The sequence below is a fragment of the Gigantopelta aegis genome, chromosome 12 (genome assembly GCF_016097555.1).
Source record: "Gigantopelta aegis isolate Gae_Host chromosome 12, Gae_host_genome, whole genome shotgun sequence".
Classification (NCBI taxonomy): domain Eukaryota; kingdom Metazoa; phylum Mollusca; class Gastropoda; order Neomphalida; family Peltospiridae; genus Gigantopelta; species Gigantopelta aegis.
The window spans coordinates 46,676,948-46,690,378 of record NC_054710.1 but is presented as its reverse complement, the minus strand read 5'-3'; the positions used below and the strand labels follow the sequence as shown (position 1 = coordinate 46,690,378).

Genomic DNA, 13,431 nt, shown 5'->3' with positions numbered 1-13,431 from the left:
ACCAGTGATCCATAACTGGTTCAACAAAGGCCATGGTTTGTGCTATCCTGCCTGTGGGAAGCACAAATAAAAGATCCCTTGCTGCCTGTTGTAAAAGAATAGCTTATGTGGCGACAGCGGGTTTCCTCTGAAAAACTCAGAATTACCATATGTTTGACGTCCAATAGTCGATGATAAGATAAAAAAAATCAATGTGCTCTAGTGGCGTTTTTAAATAAAACAAACTTTACGTTTTTTTAAAGCATGTTACAATGACAGCAAAGTCAGGACTGTCCCTTTAACATAAATGTTGTCTTGATAATGTAAAAGCATGGTCTAGTGGTGAGGTGTAGCATTTTAGTAAACAACAGAATACCATGTCAAAGGCTATCGGTTCAAATCTCGACCTGTATTGAATAAATATGTCAAATGGAGAGGCAAGGTTACTTTTGAAGTGACTTAACAATCGTTTTACTTTTTTTTCTTTTTTTTAACCATTCACAACTGACAGGTAAGTAATATTATTTCATTTGAATTATTTTTATTTTACAAAAAAAATCTTATTTCTTTTTCTTTTTCTAAAACAGAGGTTTCCAGTTCCATTGCCTACGAGGGTAATAGTCAGTTTGAATTTATAAATCACATTTTGGCCAATGATAATGCATTTCTTTGTGCACTGACCAATCAGAAGCAAGCTGCTAATGAAAACATGCACCTCACAAATTTATTGAAAAAATTACTGTAAAGGTTATTTACCATTAAATTTCGATTAATTTTTTTTTATGTCAGGTGTAAATAGTTTTTTTTAAATTTATTTTAAATATATTAAATGTTACAAGTCACAGTTATATAAAATACATCTTTGTTATGTTCACTGTGTGATGATACAACATGTTAAGTATTAACGCAAGTCAAGTACTAAATACATATTTATAAATTGCAGTATATGAACATATCGATTAGATTTATGTGTTATTATTAGGCTTATTTATTTAGTTTTTCCAAACGTTTATTTAACTTATTGTTAGTAAAAGTTATGATGTTATTGTTAAAGTCGTCTCTTTTTTTCTTCTATTATTTTTTTATTTTACATCAATTTATTTCACAAACATTCATTGAAAGATGTATAAAGTAAAATAATTGAAAAAAAACTGAACTTTATTCAAAGTTGAGTTTTTCGTTATTGTATTGTTATTATTATTACCAGTATTTATATATATATATATTATTTTGTTTTGATCCTTTAGTATTCCTATGTGCATTCTTAAGATATATAATTGGCTTCAAGATATTTTTTAACTTCTTCAAATGACCTCAATTGTGTGCATTAAAACATTAATAAACTGCAGGGCTCACACTGGAAATACGTTTGTTTAGCCGGTTTTTAGATATTGTTTGAAAAATACGGTTGAATCCCGTTGGCTCAAACCCTGTCGGTGCTTGAGAAAGTGTTCGACCCATCGGGTAGTTCAACCGAACCATTCGGTCAACAACATGTAAGTGGAACTTGGGACTTCGGTTTTCGTTCGAGAGTTGGTTGTTTTCGACCCTCCCGAGTTCAAGCCAACGAGATTCAACTGTATTATTAAAAAGTGGCTAATTAGGACAAACTTTAATTAGCCAACTACTAAATGTTGTAGCCACTCTGTGTAAGAATAAGTAACTGGCTAATTTGACAGCGGACAGAGTGAGCCCTGGTATGGGATATGTTTTGTGATGTCTTGCTTGCTGTACGTTTTATTCTATGATACTGTATTCACAATTTGAATAATAGCCTACATATTAAATTCCGGTTGGGACTGGATGTTGTGGATGTGTCAGGGTTGTTTCAGCACACTGTCGTGGAAGCATGTTAAATTCCGGTTGGGACTGGATGTTGTGGATGTGTCAGGGTTGTTTCAGCACACTGTCGTGGAAGCATGTTAAATTCCAGTTGGGACTCGATGTTGTGAATGTGTCAGGGTTGTTTGAGCACACTGTCGTGGAAGCATGTTAAATTCCGGTTGGGACTCGATGTTGTGAATGTGTCAGGGTTGTTTGAGCACACTGTCGTGGAAGCATGTTAAATTCCAGTTGGGACTCGATGTTGTGAATGTGTCAGGGTTGTTTGAGCACACTGTCGTGGAAGCATGTTATATTCCGGTTGGGACTCGATGTTGTGAATGTGTCAGGGTTGTTTGAGCACACTGTCGTGGAAGCATGTTAAATTCCGGTTGGGACTGGATGTTGTGGATGTGTCAGGGTTGTTTCAGCACACTGTCGTGGAAGCATGTTAAATTCCAGTTGGGACTGGATGTTGTGAATGTGTCAGGGTTGTTTCAGCACACTGTCGTGGAAGCATGTTAAATTCCAGTTGGGACTGGATGTTGTGAATGTGTCAGGGTTGTTTGAGCACACTGTCGTGGAAGCATGTTATATTCCGGTTGGGACTCGATGTTGTGGATGTGTCAGGGTTGTTTGAGCACACTGTCGTGGAAGCATGTTAAATTCCGGTTGGGACTGGATGTTGTGGATGTGTCAGGGTTGTTTCAGCACACTGTCGTGGAAGCATGTTAAATTCCGGTTGGGACTCGATGTTGTGGATGTGTCAGGGTTGTTTCAGCACACTGTCGTGGAAGCATGTTATATTCCAGTTGGGACTGGATGTTGTGGATGTGTCAGGGTTGTTTCAGCACACTGTCGTGGAAGCATGTTACATGTTCGTGTTTTCACTTTTAGTTTACTTGTGCATGGTTTCAGTTATCCTTCGTCAAATCACCAAATGCAAATTGAAGTTGGATTCGTTTAAATGATTAACAGGCTGAAACATTTAATTGAAAATGAAAGAAAAATAATTTCCTTCGAAGACCCTTGAATTTGTTATATTTTCACTTGTTTTTTGTTTTTTGGGTTGGTTTTTGGGGTGGGTTTTTTTGGCTAACTGAATCATGAATTTAATTGTTATTTACTAAATCACCAAAACCATTTTGTTGAAAATTAAATAAATACAGTTTTCTTTGAAGAATCTTTTTAAATATTTTGTTGGCCTAATTTAAACTGAATGTAAGTTGAATTTGTTTAAATTAAAAATTACCAAAACATATTGTCGAAAATGAAATAAATGTATAATTTCCTTCGAAGAAGTGTAATTTTGATATTATATTTTGTCTAAGCCAAACCCTGGACACCAAAATGAAATTGTTATGTTTTATATCAAGCTTAGCCCTGCTACTGTGATGTGAAATGTTTATTGTGTTACATTTGTGTTGTGTGCTTCATTCACCTTGCTTGTTGGTGCATGCTACAGCATGTTAATGCAATCAGTAAAAACTAAATTGTTTGCTTTAATCTGATCCAGTCAGAAATATACAGGGGTTGGGGAGTGGGTGGCAATGGGGATACTTTTTGGGTTTTTTAGGAGTATGGATATCTCTTTTCTACCATAATTTCTTTTTCTTGATTTTTAATTACATTTGTTTCAATAAGTTTACAGTATATGTTGTTTGTTTGTTTTTAAATTATTATTCATAAAGAAATACAGGGACAATTTGACAGTTTCCCTCATCACACTGGAAAATAAGAAGCAGTCTCTTTTAAAAGTGTGTGTGAGCAGGATTTAGCTCAGTTGGTTGAGTGCTCGCTTGAGGTTCTTACGTCGCAGGATCGAACCACCTTTGTGGATCCATACACCTGATTAGGTTTTTTCTCTTTCCAACCAGTGCACCACTACTGGACAAAGGCCTTGGTATGTGCTATCCTGTCTGTGGGAAAGTGCATATAAAAGAACCCTTGCTGCATTAGGAAAAAATGTTTCAGAATTACCAAATGTTTAACATCCAATAGCCGATCATTTATTAATCATTGTGCTCCAGTGGTGTCATTAAACAAAACAAAACAAACTTCTTTTAAAAGTGTATTGTTTATGTAGCTACAGAAGGCCATTACTCTTCCCTGGTGGTTTAGGTTGGGGGTTTTTTGTTGTTGTTTTTGTGTGGGATTGCTTTTTTTTTCTTCTTTTTTTTCTCTCTCGCTTTTTCAAAATTATCCTCACCCAAATTATTTTAATTCCGCTGTACTAATATTAAATCACTAATAAAATGGGATATCAGGTTTCAGCACACTAAATTGTTTTTTAAGGATAGCCAAAGCAACTTGTCACACATTGGTCACTGTTACAGAGCTCTAAGCTGGTGATTAGCTTAGTGAATTAAAAACAAAATGTTCACCATTAGCCATAATCAGCTTTTCTAACCCAAACAATACTACAGAATAAAATAAAAATAAATTGAGGACGTATAAATAGTTGTCAGATTATCTGATGTGTAAATTCATTACGAAATACTTTAGATCAGTGAAATTTGAATTTATTTTATGTTGAAGAATTATAGCTATACAGTTATACTTTTAATTTTCTTACTGTTATAGTTATGTCAGTCATGCATAATGGCCAAAATTATTTCGGAATTTTTGTTTTGAAATGTAAAGATTACACACACACACACACACTACCACCATAAAACCCCCCCACCTAAAACGACAACACCTAGGTATTTGAGGTCGACGACAGTCACTTTTTGCACCCTTGTTCCCTGGCTTCATACACAATAAATATAACATATTCAACAGTAATTAATTTATATGATATCTTTGACGAAAGGCACTTTTTATTTCTTTCATCTTTTAAAACTTAAACTTAATATTATTTTGTCTCGAATTATGAAAAATAAAAACATACCAACATTGTCTGCTCGGTATAGAACTTGGAACTATTTTGATGGGGGTCAAGACAAGTAGACTGGGTTTTTTTTTAATGCAACAAAACATTTTAATAATATAGCTAATTTTGAATTTGTGCGATGTCAGTTTACCAATGACGTCATTTTGCATCTGTTTACAATAACAGTAAACTGGATACATGATGCTTCTGTCTTCAGAACACTGAAAAATTCCAGTGCAAAACTGCGTTTGAAAATGTTTTGTTTGAGAATTACCAAAGCACCTGGCTGTGTTTGAATAAAATCTTGTAATTTTTTTTTTTTTACTATTTACGAAATATGGATTTGAAATGAAATTACGGTAAGATATGTTATATTTATTGTGTATGAAGCCAAAACAAGGGTGCGAAAGTGATTGTCGACCTTTGATATTAAAACTATATTTGAAATGGAGTGTTTAATGTACATTCTACCAATTCAAACAGAAAATAAAAATAGATGATAAAAATATCTCAATATTAGAATTAGACACGTCTATGATAGTCAACACAACTTAGTTTTCAGCCATGTTTGTGTACAGTACAGTAAATATTTTTCCTACATTTATTTTTTTAACATATATAAATGCATTTTGTTGAGGTGTATCTTTGTGCCAAATATGAACAATGCACACCTCGACATTAACATTCGGGCTTTGTTTTTGTCTCTGGGCAACGTTCAGGCTCCAGGCTACAAATAGGCTGAACAAGGGGGATACAGGCATGGAACAGACAAGTTCTTTAACAAACGTTTTGGTGCTATTCCCATCGACCATCTTAGATAATTGTCGTAATCCCCAGGTGTGAAGTGGTCACTGCAAATCAAATCCCATCTTGATGGTCCTTTCCAATACGCACGTGTTTGGTTTAAGAACTGCTTCCGTGCAAACAATGTCAGTTTTCTTTCGGAAAAATAAGCAAACTTCTTTTGCCTTTAACTGCAGCTTTTTTACATCCATACACCGAACAATGGTTTACCATGTTTCACATTTGAAAGATATCTTCAAAATAATATTCCAAATATACAATTCAATTCAATAGAATAACATTTTCACATTTTAAAAATGCATGTGTTCCACTTCCATGTAAAATGTCTGAAAGGCTGCGAATCGCCTTTGATGTTATCCCTGTTGTCGCGTCACGGGGTCACGTGACTGAACTCGGAGTTCAGAGGCTTTTTGGCAAGCGATGGGAAAAACGGAACTTTTTATTGTGAATATATTAAAAACGGGTAAAAAAAAAAAAAAAATTATTTTATTGATATTTCATATATATTGTAAACGGTATACGTAGATGCCAAACAATAGTGAATTATGTTTTTGATAAATGTAGACCTTTAACATATTCTTGATGATATATCAAGTTATTTTGAGACTTCTGTGATGGCATATTTATTCAGTTTAGCATGAATGATATAGGTTTACATTCCTAATAATATAGCTGTACATTTATGAATGTTTTCTGTGATTCTTTTATAATTTGTAAATTTAATTTTTATTTTCAGTTGTCACTTTTTTTAATGCTTTTTTGTGTTGATTCTTCTATATGATCTTATTGTTTTATGTACTCTTTGTTTTATTTTCTTTAATGCTGCTTTACCTTTTGTTTATTTCTGGTCAGTTTCTAGTCTGTGAATAATAAATGTATAAACAATGTAATTATGTGTTACATCCGTAGACAGTTGTTAGTATTTTCATAAGTGAACCAAGCCAGGGCTTGAAATTAAATAGAGAGTGGAAGCAAACGCTCTTAAAATAATAATGCTTCCTGATAATTAGGTTTACGAGCAGCTTTGCTTGCCACCTAATGTTCGACAGTAATCCAGATGCATGTATATCCAAAGTCACACTATAAGTCTTAATAAGTTGTTTAATTTCCAGGGTCCATATTTTTAAAGACATCTTAGTGCTACAAAATCATAATACCATAAGCTATGACGTCACTATAGCGTGTGCTATAGTGACATCATAGCTTATGGTGGATTTACAATTTCGTACAGCTACGATGGCTTTGAAAATATGGACCCTGAATGCTTTCTAAAATGCTTCTTAATTTGTAACATTTGCTTCTTGATTAAAATTTTACAAACATTGCTTCCTACTCAACAAAATTAATTTCAAGCTTTGAAAGCAAACTCTCTTTTCTTTTCTTTTCTTCTCTTTTGTCTTTTTGATGTACTACCACCCTCCTAAAAGTACATTTAAATATGTTATATATTATTGGATTTTTCATCAGAATATTGTTTCATTGTAAAAGTGAACATTGACGTTAAGTCACATCTATGGTTTATATACTTATCAAAATGTTGATAATTGTAAATGGTCCCTTATATGAAGTGAACTATTTCGAGATTGTACCAAGCATCAGTATTAATATGGTACTATATATGTGTACACACAAATCCTAGTCTACCACACACACGTTTGGGATCATTCAGTAATTATATGAAGTGAACTATTTCGAGATTGTACCAAGCATCAGTATTAATATGGTACTATATATGTGTACACACAAATCCTAGTCTACCACACACACGTTTGGGATCATTCAGTAATTATATGAAGTGAACTATTTCGAGATTGTACCAAGCATCAGTATTAATATGGTACTATATATGTGTACACACAAATCCTAGTCTACCACACACACGTTTGGGATCATTCAGTAATTATATGAAGTGAACTATTTCGAGATTGTACCAAGCATCAGTATTAATATGGTACTATATATGTGTACACACAAATCCTAGTCTACCACACACACGTTTGGGATCATTCAGTAATTATATGAAGTGAACTATTTCGAGATTGTACCAAGCATCAGTATTAATATGGTACTATATATGTGTACACACAAATCCTAGTCTACCACACACACGTTTGGGATCATTCAGTAATTATATGAAGTGAACTATTTAGAGATTGTACCAAGCATCAGTATTAATATGGTACTATATATGTGTACACACAAATCCTAGTCTACCACACACACGTTTGGGATCATTCAGTAATTATATGAAGTGAACTATTTCGAGATTGTACCAAGCATCAGTATTAATATGGTACTATATATGTGTACACACAAATCCTAGTCTACCACACACACGTTTGGGATCATTCAGTAATTATATGAAGTGAACTATTTCGAGATTGTACCAAGCATCAGTATTAATATGGTACTATATATGTGTACACACAAATCCTAGTCTACCACACACACGTTTGGGATCATTCAGTAATTATATGAAGTGAACTATTTAGAGATTGTACCAAGCATCAGTATTAATATGGTACTATATATGTGTACACACAAATCCTAGTCTACCACACACACGTTTGGGATCATTCAGTAATTATGTGAAGTGAACTATTTAGAGATTGTACCAAGCATCAGTATTAATATGGTACTATATATGTGTACACACAAATCCTAGTCTACCACACACACGTTTGGGATCATTCAGTAATTATGTGAAGTGAACTATTTAGAGATTGTACCAAGCATCAGTATTAATATGGTACTATATATGTGTACACACAAATCCTAGTCTACCACACACACGTTTGGGATCATTCAGTAATTATGTGATGCATCTGGCAGTTGTGTGCAAGTTACCCCAGGGCTCAAATTTAATGGTGGCACCAATAGTTTTTGCCGAATGTCAGGGGTTTACCTGTAGCATTTGTTTGGTTATTTCTGGATAAACATTATTAACATTGGTTTAAGGGATAATTTTTTGTTATTTAATTTTGTGTAAAAATTACCATAGATGAGTAATTTGCTCACAAAATTTGCAAAAAACTTTCTAAACGGCTACAGGTAACAAATGGTTAAATTAAAGTCTTGCTATTCACCCCCAACTCCCATAATTATAGTATTTTGTAATGCCAAGGCCTCTCTCCCACCCACCCTTTTCAGGACTCACACAGGAAATAATGTAGTTTTAGCCAAGTTTCAGATATGTGCACATTTCCTCGAAAACTTAAGAAGTGGCCAGTTTAAGCAATATCTTTATTAGCCAACCACTAACTGTTGTAGCCACTTTGAATAAAAATTAGCAGTTGGCTAATTTGGCTATGGACAGGGAGAGAAATACTTTTTCACCATCACTGGCAGTGGGGTAGTCAAGGGGGTGCTTGAGGTCAGTGCCCCCTCCCCCCAAAATCATATATTTCACTGTGGTCCCATAATGACTCATAGATAATGTTGTCTCCCCCCCCCAATAATAAAAATCCTGGCTATGGCAGTGTTCACCATCATTAAAAAAGTTTGCTTTGTTTAACGATACCACTAGAGCACATTGATTTATTAATCATCGACTGTTGCATATCAAACATTTGGTAATTTTGATATATAGTCTTAGAGAGAAAACCGCTTCATTTTTCCATCAGTAACAAGGGATTTTTTATATGCACTACCCCATAGACAGGATAGCACATACTACATCCTTTGATATGCAAGTCGTGGTGCACTGGCTGGAACAAGAAATAGCCCAAGGGATTTTTTATATGCACCATCCCCAGACAGGATAGCACATACTAAGGCCTTCGATGTACCAGTCATGGTGCACTTGCTGGAACAAGAAATAGCTCAATGGGCCCACAGATAGGAATCAATCCCAAACCGACCATGCATCAAGCGAGTGCTTTACCACTGGGCTACATCCCGCTCTAAGACTAAATATCAGAATTACTAAATGTTTGACATCCAACAGCCGATGATTAATAAATCAATGTGTTCTAGTTAAATGGCGAGCAGACATTATTTTTAAATTCTTGAAAAGCGTAATTAATAATACGTTTAAGTGGTAAATATTTGGACTGTATTTTTAGACATCAGAGGATCAGCCTACACCACCGGAAAAGAAAAGGCACAGTTCGGAGCAGACATCTGTCAAAAAGAAGAAAATTAAACCAGTCGACATAGACCTTCCTGAAGCTCCTCTTGATGGCAAGTTGTCTCCCTTGTTTAGTAATCTTTTTTTACAACACACACACACACACACACGCACACCCAGAGACATGCATACAGGCTTTTACACATTTAATGTTATATCCTCCTTTCTTCCCCGTTACCTTTCTGTCTCTCCTCTTCCATCGTCCTTATCTGTGTATCTGCCTCTTTTTTTCTGTCTTTGTCTGTCTGTCTATTTCTCTCTCTCTCTCTCTCTCTCTCTCTCTCTCTCTCTCTCTCTCTCTCCACGTGTAAATTAATAATCATAAATATTTGCTGCAGAAATTCATCCCTTTTTGAATGTGAAGAAATCACAGGAGAAATCCCAGTCTAGAAAACCGAGACCATCGAAGCCGAGATCATCAAAACCTGAGAAGTCAAGACACAGAGAACGAGACGGCTACAAGGAAAACGTGAGATATTTTTAGCATGCTTTCATACAATTATTAACTTTATAATTTCAACCACTCCCCCACAGCTGGGCCCCATTCCACGAAAGAATCAAAGCTAAGATAAATTGTAGTGACTCACAGTGAGTTATATGGCTGCCACACAAGCATTACAGCTGTTCCACGGTGGTCGTAAGTGCCCTTTTAACAGTTAAAATGTTTTATAAAAAGAAGTTAAATAATCTGTTAGGTACAAATGATTTTGGAACATCTCGATGTATTTGTTGGTATTGGAGACCCAGAAAGTTATTTACTAGTTTATTTACGAAGCGATAATTGCCAAATGCTTAAGATATTATAGTTATCTACCATATTTTCATTTGAACATTGTATGGCCTAAAATGTTTTTCTTTGAGTTTCATAAAAGTGTATATTGGATCTATTTTAACACACAAGTTCGTACCGTTCTAAGAAAATTATCAAATCATCATCTGTCATTTTACATCTACATTAGTGGCTTACAACTGCCTTGTATCAGTTGTATATTTTCATCTTAATCTCTCTCCCTCTCGCTGTCTCTCTCTCCGTCTCCCTTGCTGTCTCTCTCCCTCTTCCTCACTGCCTCCACTGTCCGTCTCTCCCACGCTCGCTGCCTCTCTCCTCCCTCTGTCTTTCTCCCTGCCTGTCTGTCTCTCTCTTCTCTCTCTCTCTCTCTGTCCAATTCGAAGTTTTTAATATTTCAGATATGAAGCATGAAGATACTGTTTGTGGATGGTGGACATACTGTGAAGAAATACTTGTGGTCAAGCGGGACTGGTACATAACACACACTGACCACTGTATATAGTAGTGTCTAATACCATACACTGACCGCTGTATATACAGGCCCTAATCTTGCCGGTGAAATGAGTGCTTTTTTCACCGAAAGTCCGCTCAAGTCACCAAGTTATTAGCAGTAGTGAGAAGTCGAAGTCGCCGTAATATTCTGGATCTAATCCAGATTTCAAAAACAGGCATCAAGACCCTGACTTGTTTATTGTCAGAGCTCACTTGGCACCTTGTCGCGGTATGTCGGACAGTGTTTATACTTTGGTGTCAGAAGGTATCCTCGAGTAACCGTGAACCAGCATATTAACAGGAAATGGTTTATACCATGCACACTGTAGTCTTTTACCTTGTTCAGTTTATTATCAAAATCAACCAACAAATGTTAATACTCATGCCAGTTTCTGTTATGAAGAGGTTAAATACATGTAGTATAATGTGGACATTCTTCAGAAACGTCAGTGACCAGTAAACTGGGCTATCGTTTTTTTAAAGTGCTACGTGTTACGCCACATGCTGTGACCAGTCAAGCATTGTTAATCCTCGACCACATTAATTTCAATAATGTAAAAAAATACTAATTAATACTTTAATTTTAACATAATGGCACTTAATACTTACACATTTTTAATGAAACATATAACCGTTTTGCTTAAACTTTATTACCGGAAGTAGTATTTAATATGGAAATATTACAATTAGAAACAAGAAACCTGATTGAACACGGAAACTGACGAAATGTTATGAAATGTACCGATAAATGTCCACTTCACCTATTTTTATCAAACTTCTCCCCTTTCTTCTCCTACCTTTTCAGTTCAAGATTAGGGCCTGTATATAGTATTGTGTCCAATACCACGACTGTGTGTCGATTTACATAGAGAAAAAGTGCTGAATAGAACTATTGTAACACACATTAATGAATTCGCAATTCATTCTGCTGATGTGCTACTTCGGTTTTCACCAGGAACAAAATCAAGGCAAGTAGAGGTTCACTTTTCTGAAATAATGTCAGGAGAGAAATCACACGGTTTCAGATAAAATGTTTTTCAAATTTGATTGCAAGGTGATCAGTTTGCAGCCATGTTAAAACATTCCAGGTGAATGTAAAGGAGAGCGATGAATGCTACTTTGTGTTTTGTCTGCCTATCAATAGTAATAAAGAAAGCTGAGGGAGGGAGAGTAATTGTTATTTTAAGTAAAGCTGGGCGGTATTGAAATTTAAGGTTCAGTATCAGTATTTTTTGGGCAATTTACCTCGGTATCATTACGGTATTCGGTATGGACACAATACCGATAACGATATCGAGCAGTATTTTCGGTATACTCAGCTTTAAATGCATGTTTAAGTTAAGGCTCACCCTCTAACTTCATCTAAATAAAATAAAATTACATACACAAGGCTCTCCTCTCTCTCTCTCCTTTTCAGCCATTTTGCATAGTGCTTTACTAAATGGCGGGAAACATTTTTCAATACCGAAATTTCAGTATTTGGAGATTTGCTCGGTACAGTAAATCGGTACTGACAGGATACCAATACCAAACGGTACATACGGTATACTGCCCAGCTCTAATTGTGAGGGATGCAGGAATAGGACCCGTGAATTACAAATATGTTTATCCTCCTAGGCAGACAAAAAAAGCTTTGAAAGACTACCGTTTGAGTAGACTCTTCATACTGGTCACACAGCAGTTATTGGTCCCATTTGTAGATATGTCATCCTTATCTATAGGTCATCCTTATCTATAGGTCATCCTTATCTAAACTTGATTCACATGTTGTCAAATATTATTGTGTACATTTTGTAAATAAAAAGTAAAAAAAACACCTATAAAAGGAGTTATTTTTGTTTTTCAAAAACATTTGTTAACTAATTCTATGAAGGTAGCAGGCCTGTTTTGTCTGTCTGTTTAGTTTTTGGTCATTTTATGCTAAACTCGCAGTTTTATTTTTATTTTCATTTTAATGTTCATGTTTATAATATTTAGTTCAAGTTCAAGTGTGTTGTCCTGAACACAGGCCACAGCTATCAGAACCATCTATTAAGGAGTGGGCGGGATGTAGCTCAGTGGTAAAGCACTCGCCCGATGTACGGTTTGTTTTGGATCATTCCCGTCGGTGAACACATTGGGTTATTTCTCATTTCAGCCAGTGCGCTACAACTGGTGTAATAAAGGCCATGGTATGTACTATCCTGTCTGTGGGACGTAACTCAGTGGTAAAGCACTCACCTGATGTACGATTTGTTTAGGATCGTTCCCGTCGGTGAACACATTGGACTATTTCTCATTTCAGCCAGTGCGCCACAACTGGTGTAACAAAGGCCATGGTATGTACTATCCTGTCTGTGGGTTTCCATTTCTGATTATCTCAGTGGTTCTTAACCATATGTCTGATACATATAACAGTAATTACACTGTGTTGAGTGTGTAGTTGAATAAAACATTTCTTTCTTTCGGTCAATGATGGGCTATTTCTCGTTCCAGCCAGTGCTCTATAACTGGAGTAACAAAGGCCGTGGTATGTACTATCCTGTCTATGGGATAATGCAT

At 35.5% G+C, this 13,431-nt stretch overlaps 1 protein-coding gene across 2 annotated transcripts in view; it reads left to right on the top strand.

The window, feature by feature from the left end:
* LOC121386248 (retinoblastoma-binding protein 5-like) overlaps nt 1–12,715 on the top strand; it is a 33,648-nt gene extending 20,933 nt beyond the window's left edge. The window contains exons 14-17 of one of the 2 annotated variants that reach the window (XM_041517083.1): nt 567–593; nt 9,544–9,661; nt 9,947–10,077; nt 10,797–12,715. In XM_041517083.1, coding sequence (XP_041373017.1) covers nt 567–593; nt 9,544–9,661; nt 9,947–10,077; nt 10,797–10,802 — 282 coding nt within the window. In that variant the 3' untranslated portion in view covers nt 10,803–12,715. The remainder of the gene's footprint in view (nt 1–566; nt 594–9,543; nt 9,662–9,946; nt 10,078–10,796) is intronic. The other variant, XM_041517084.1, reaches the window with a different exon arrangement.
* The last annotated feature ends 716 nt before the right edge of the window (nt 12,716–13,431 follow it).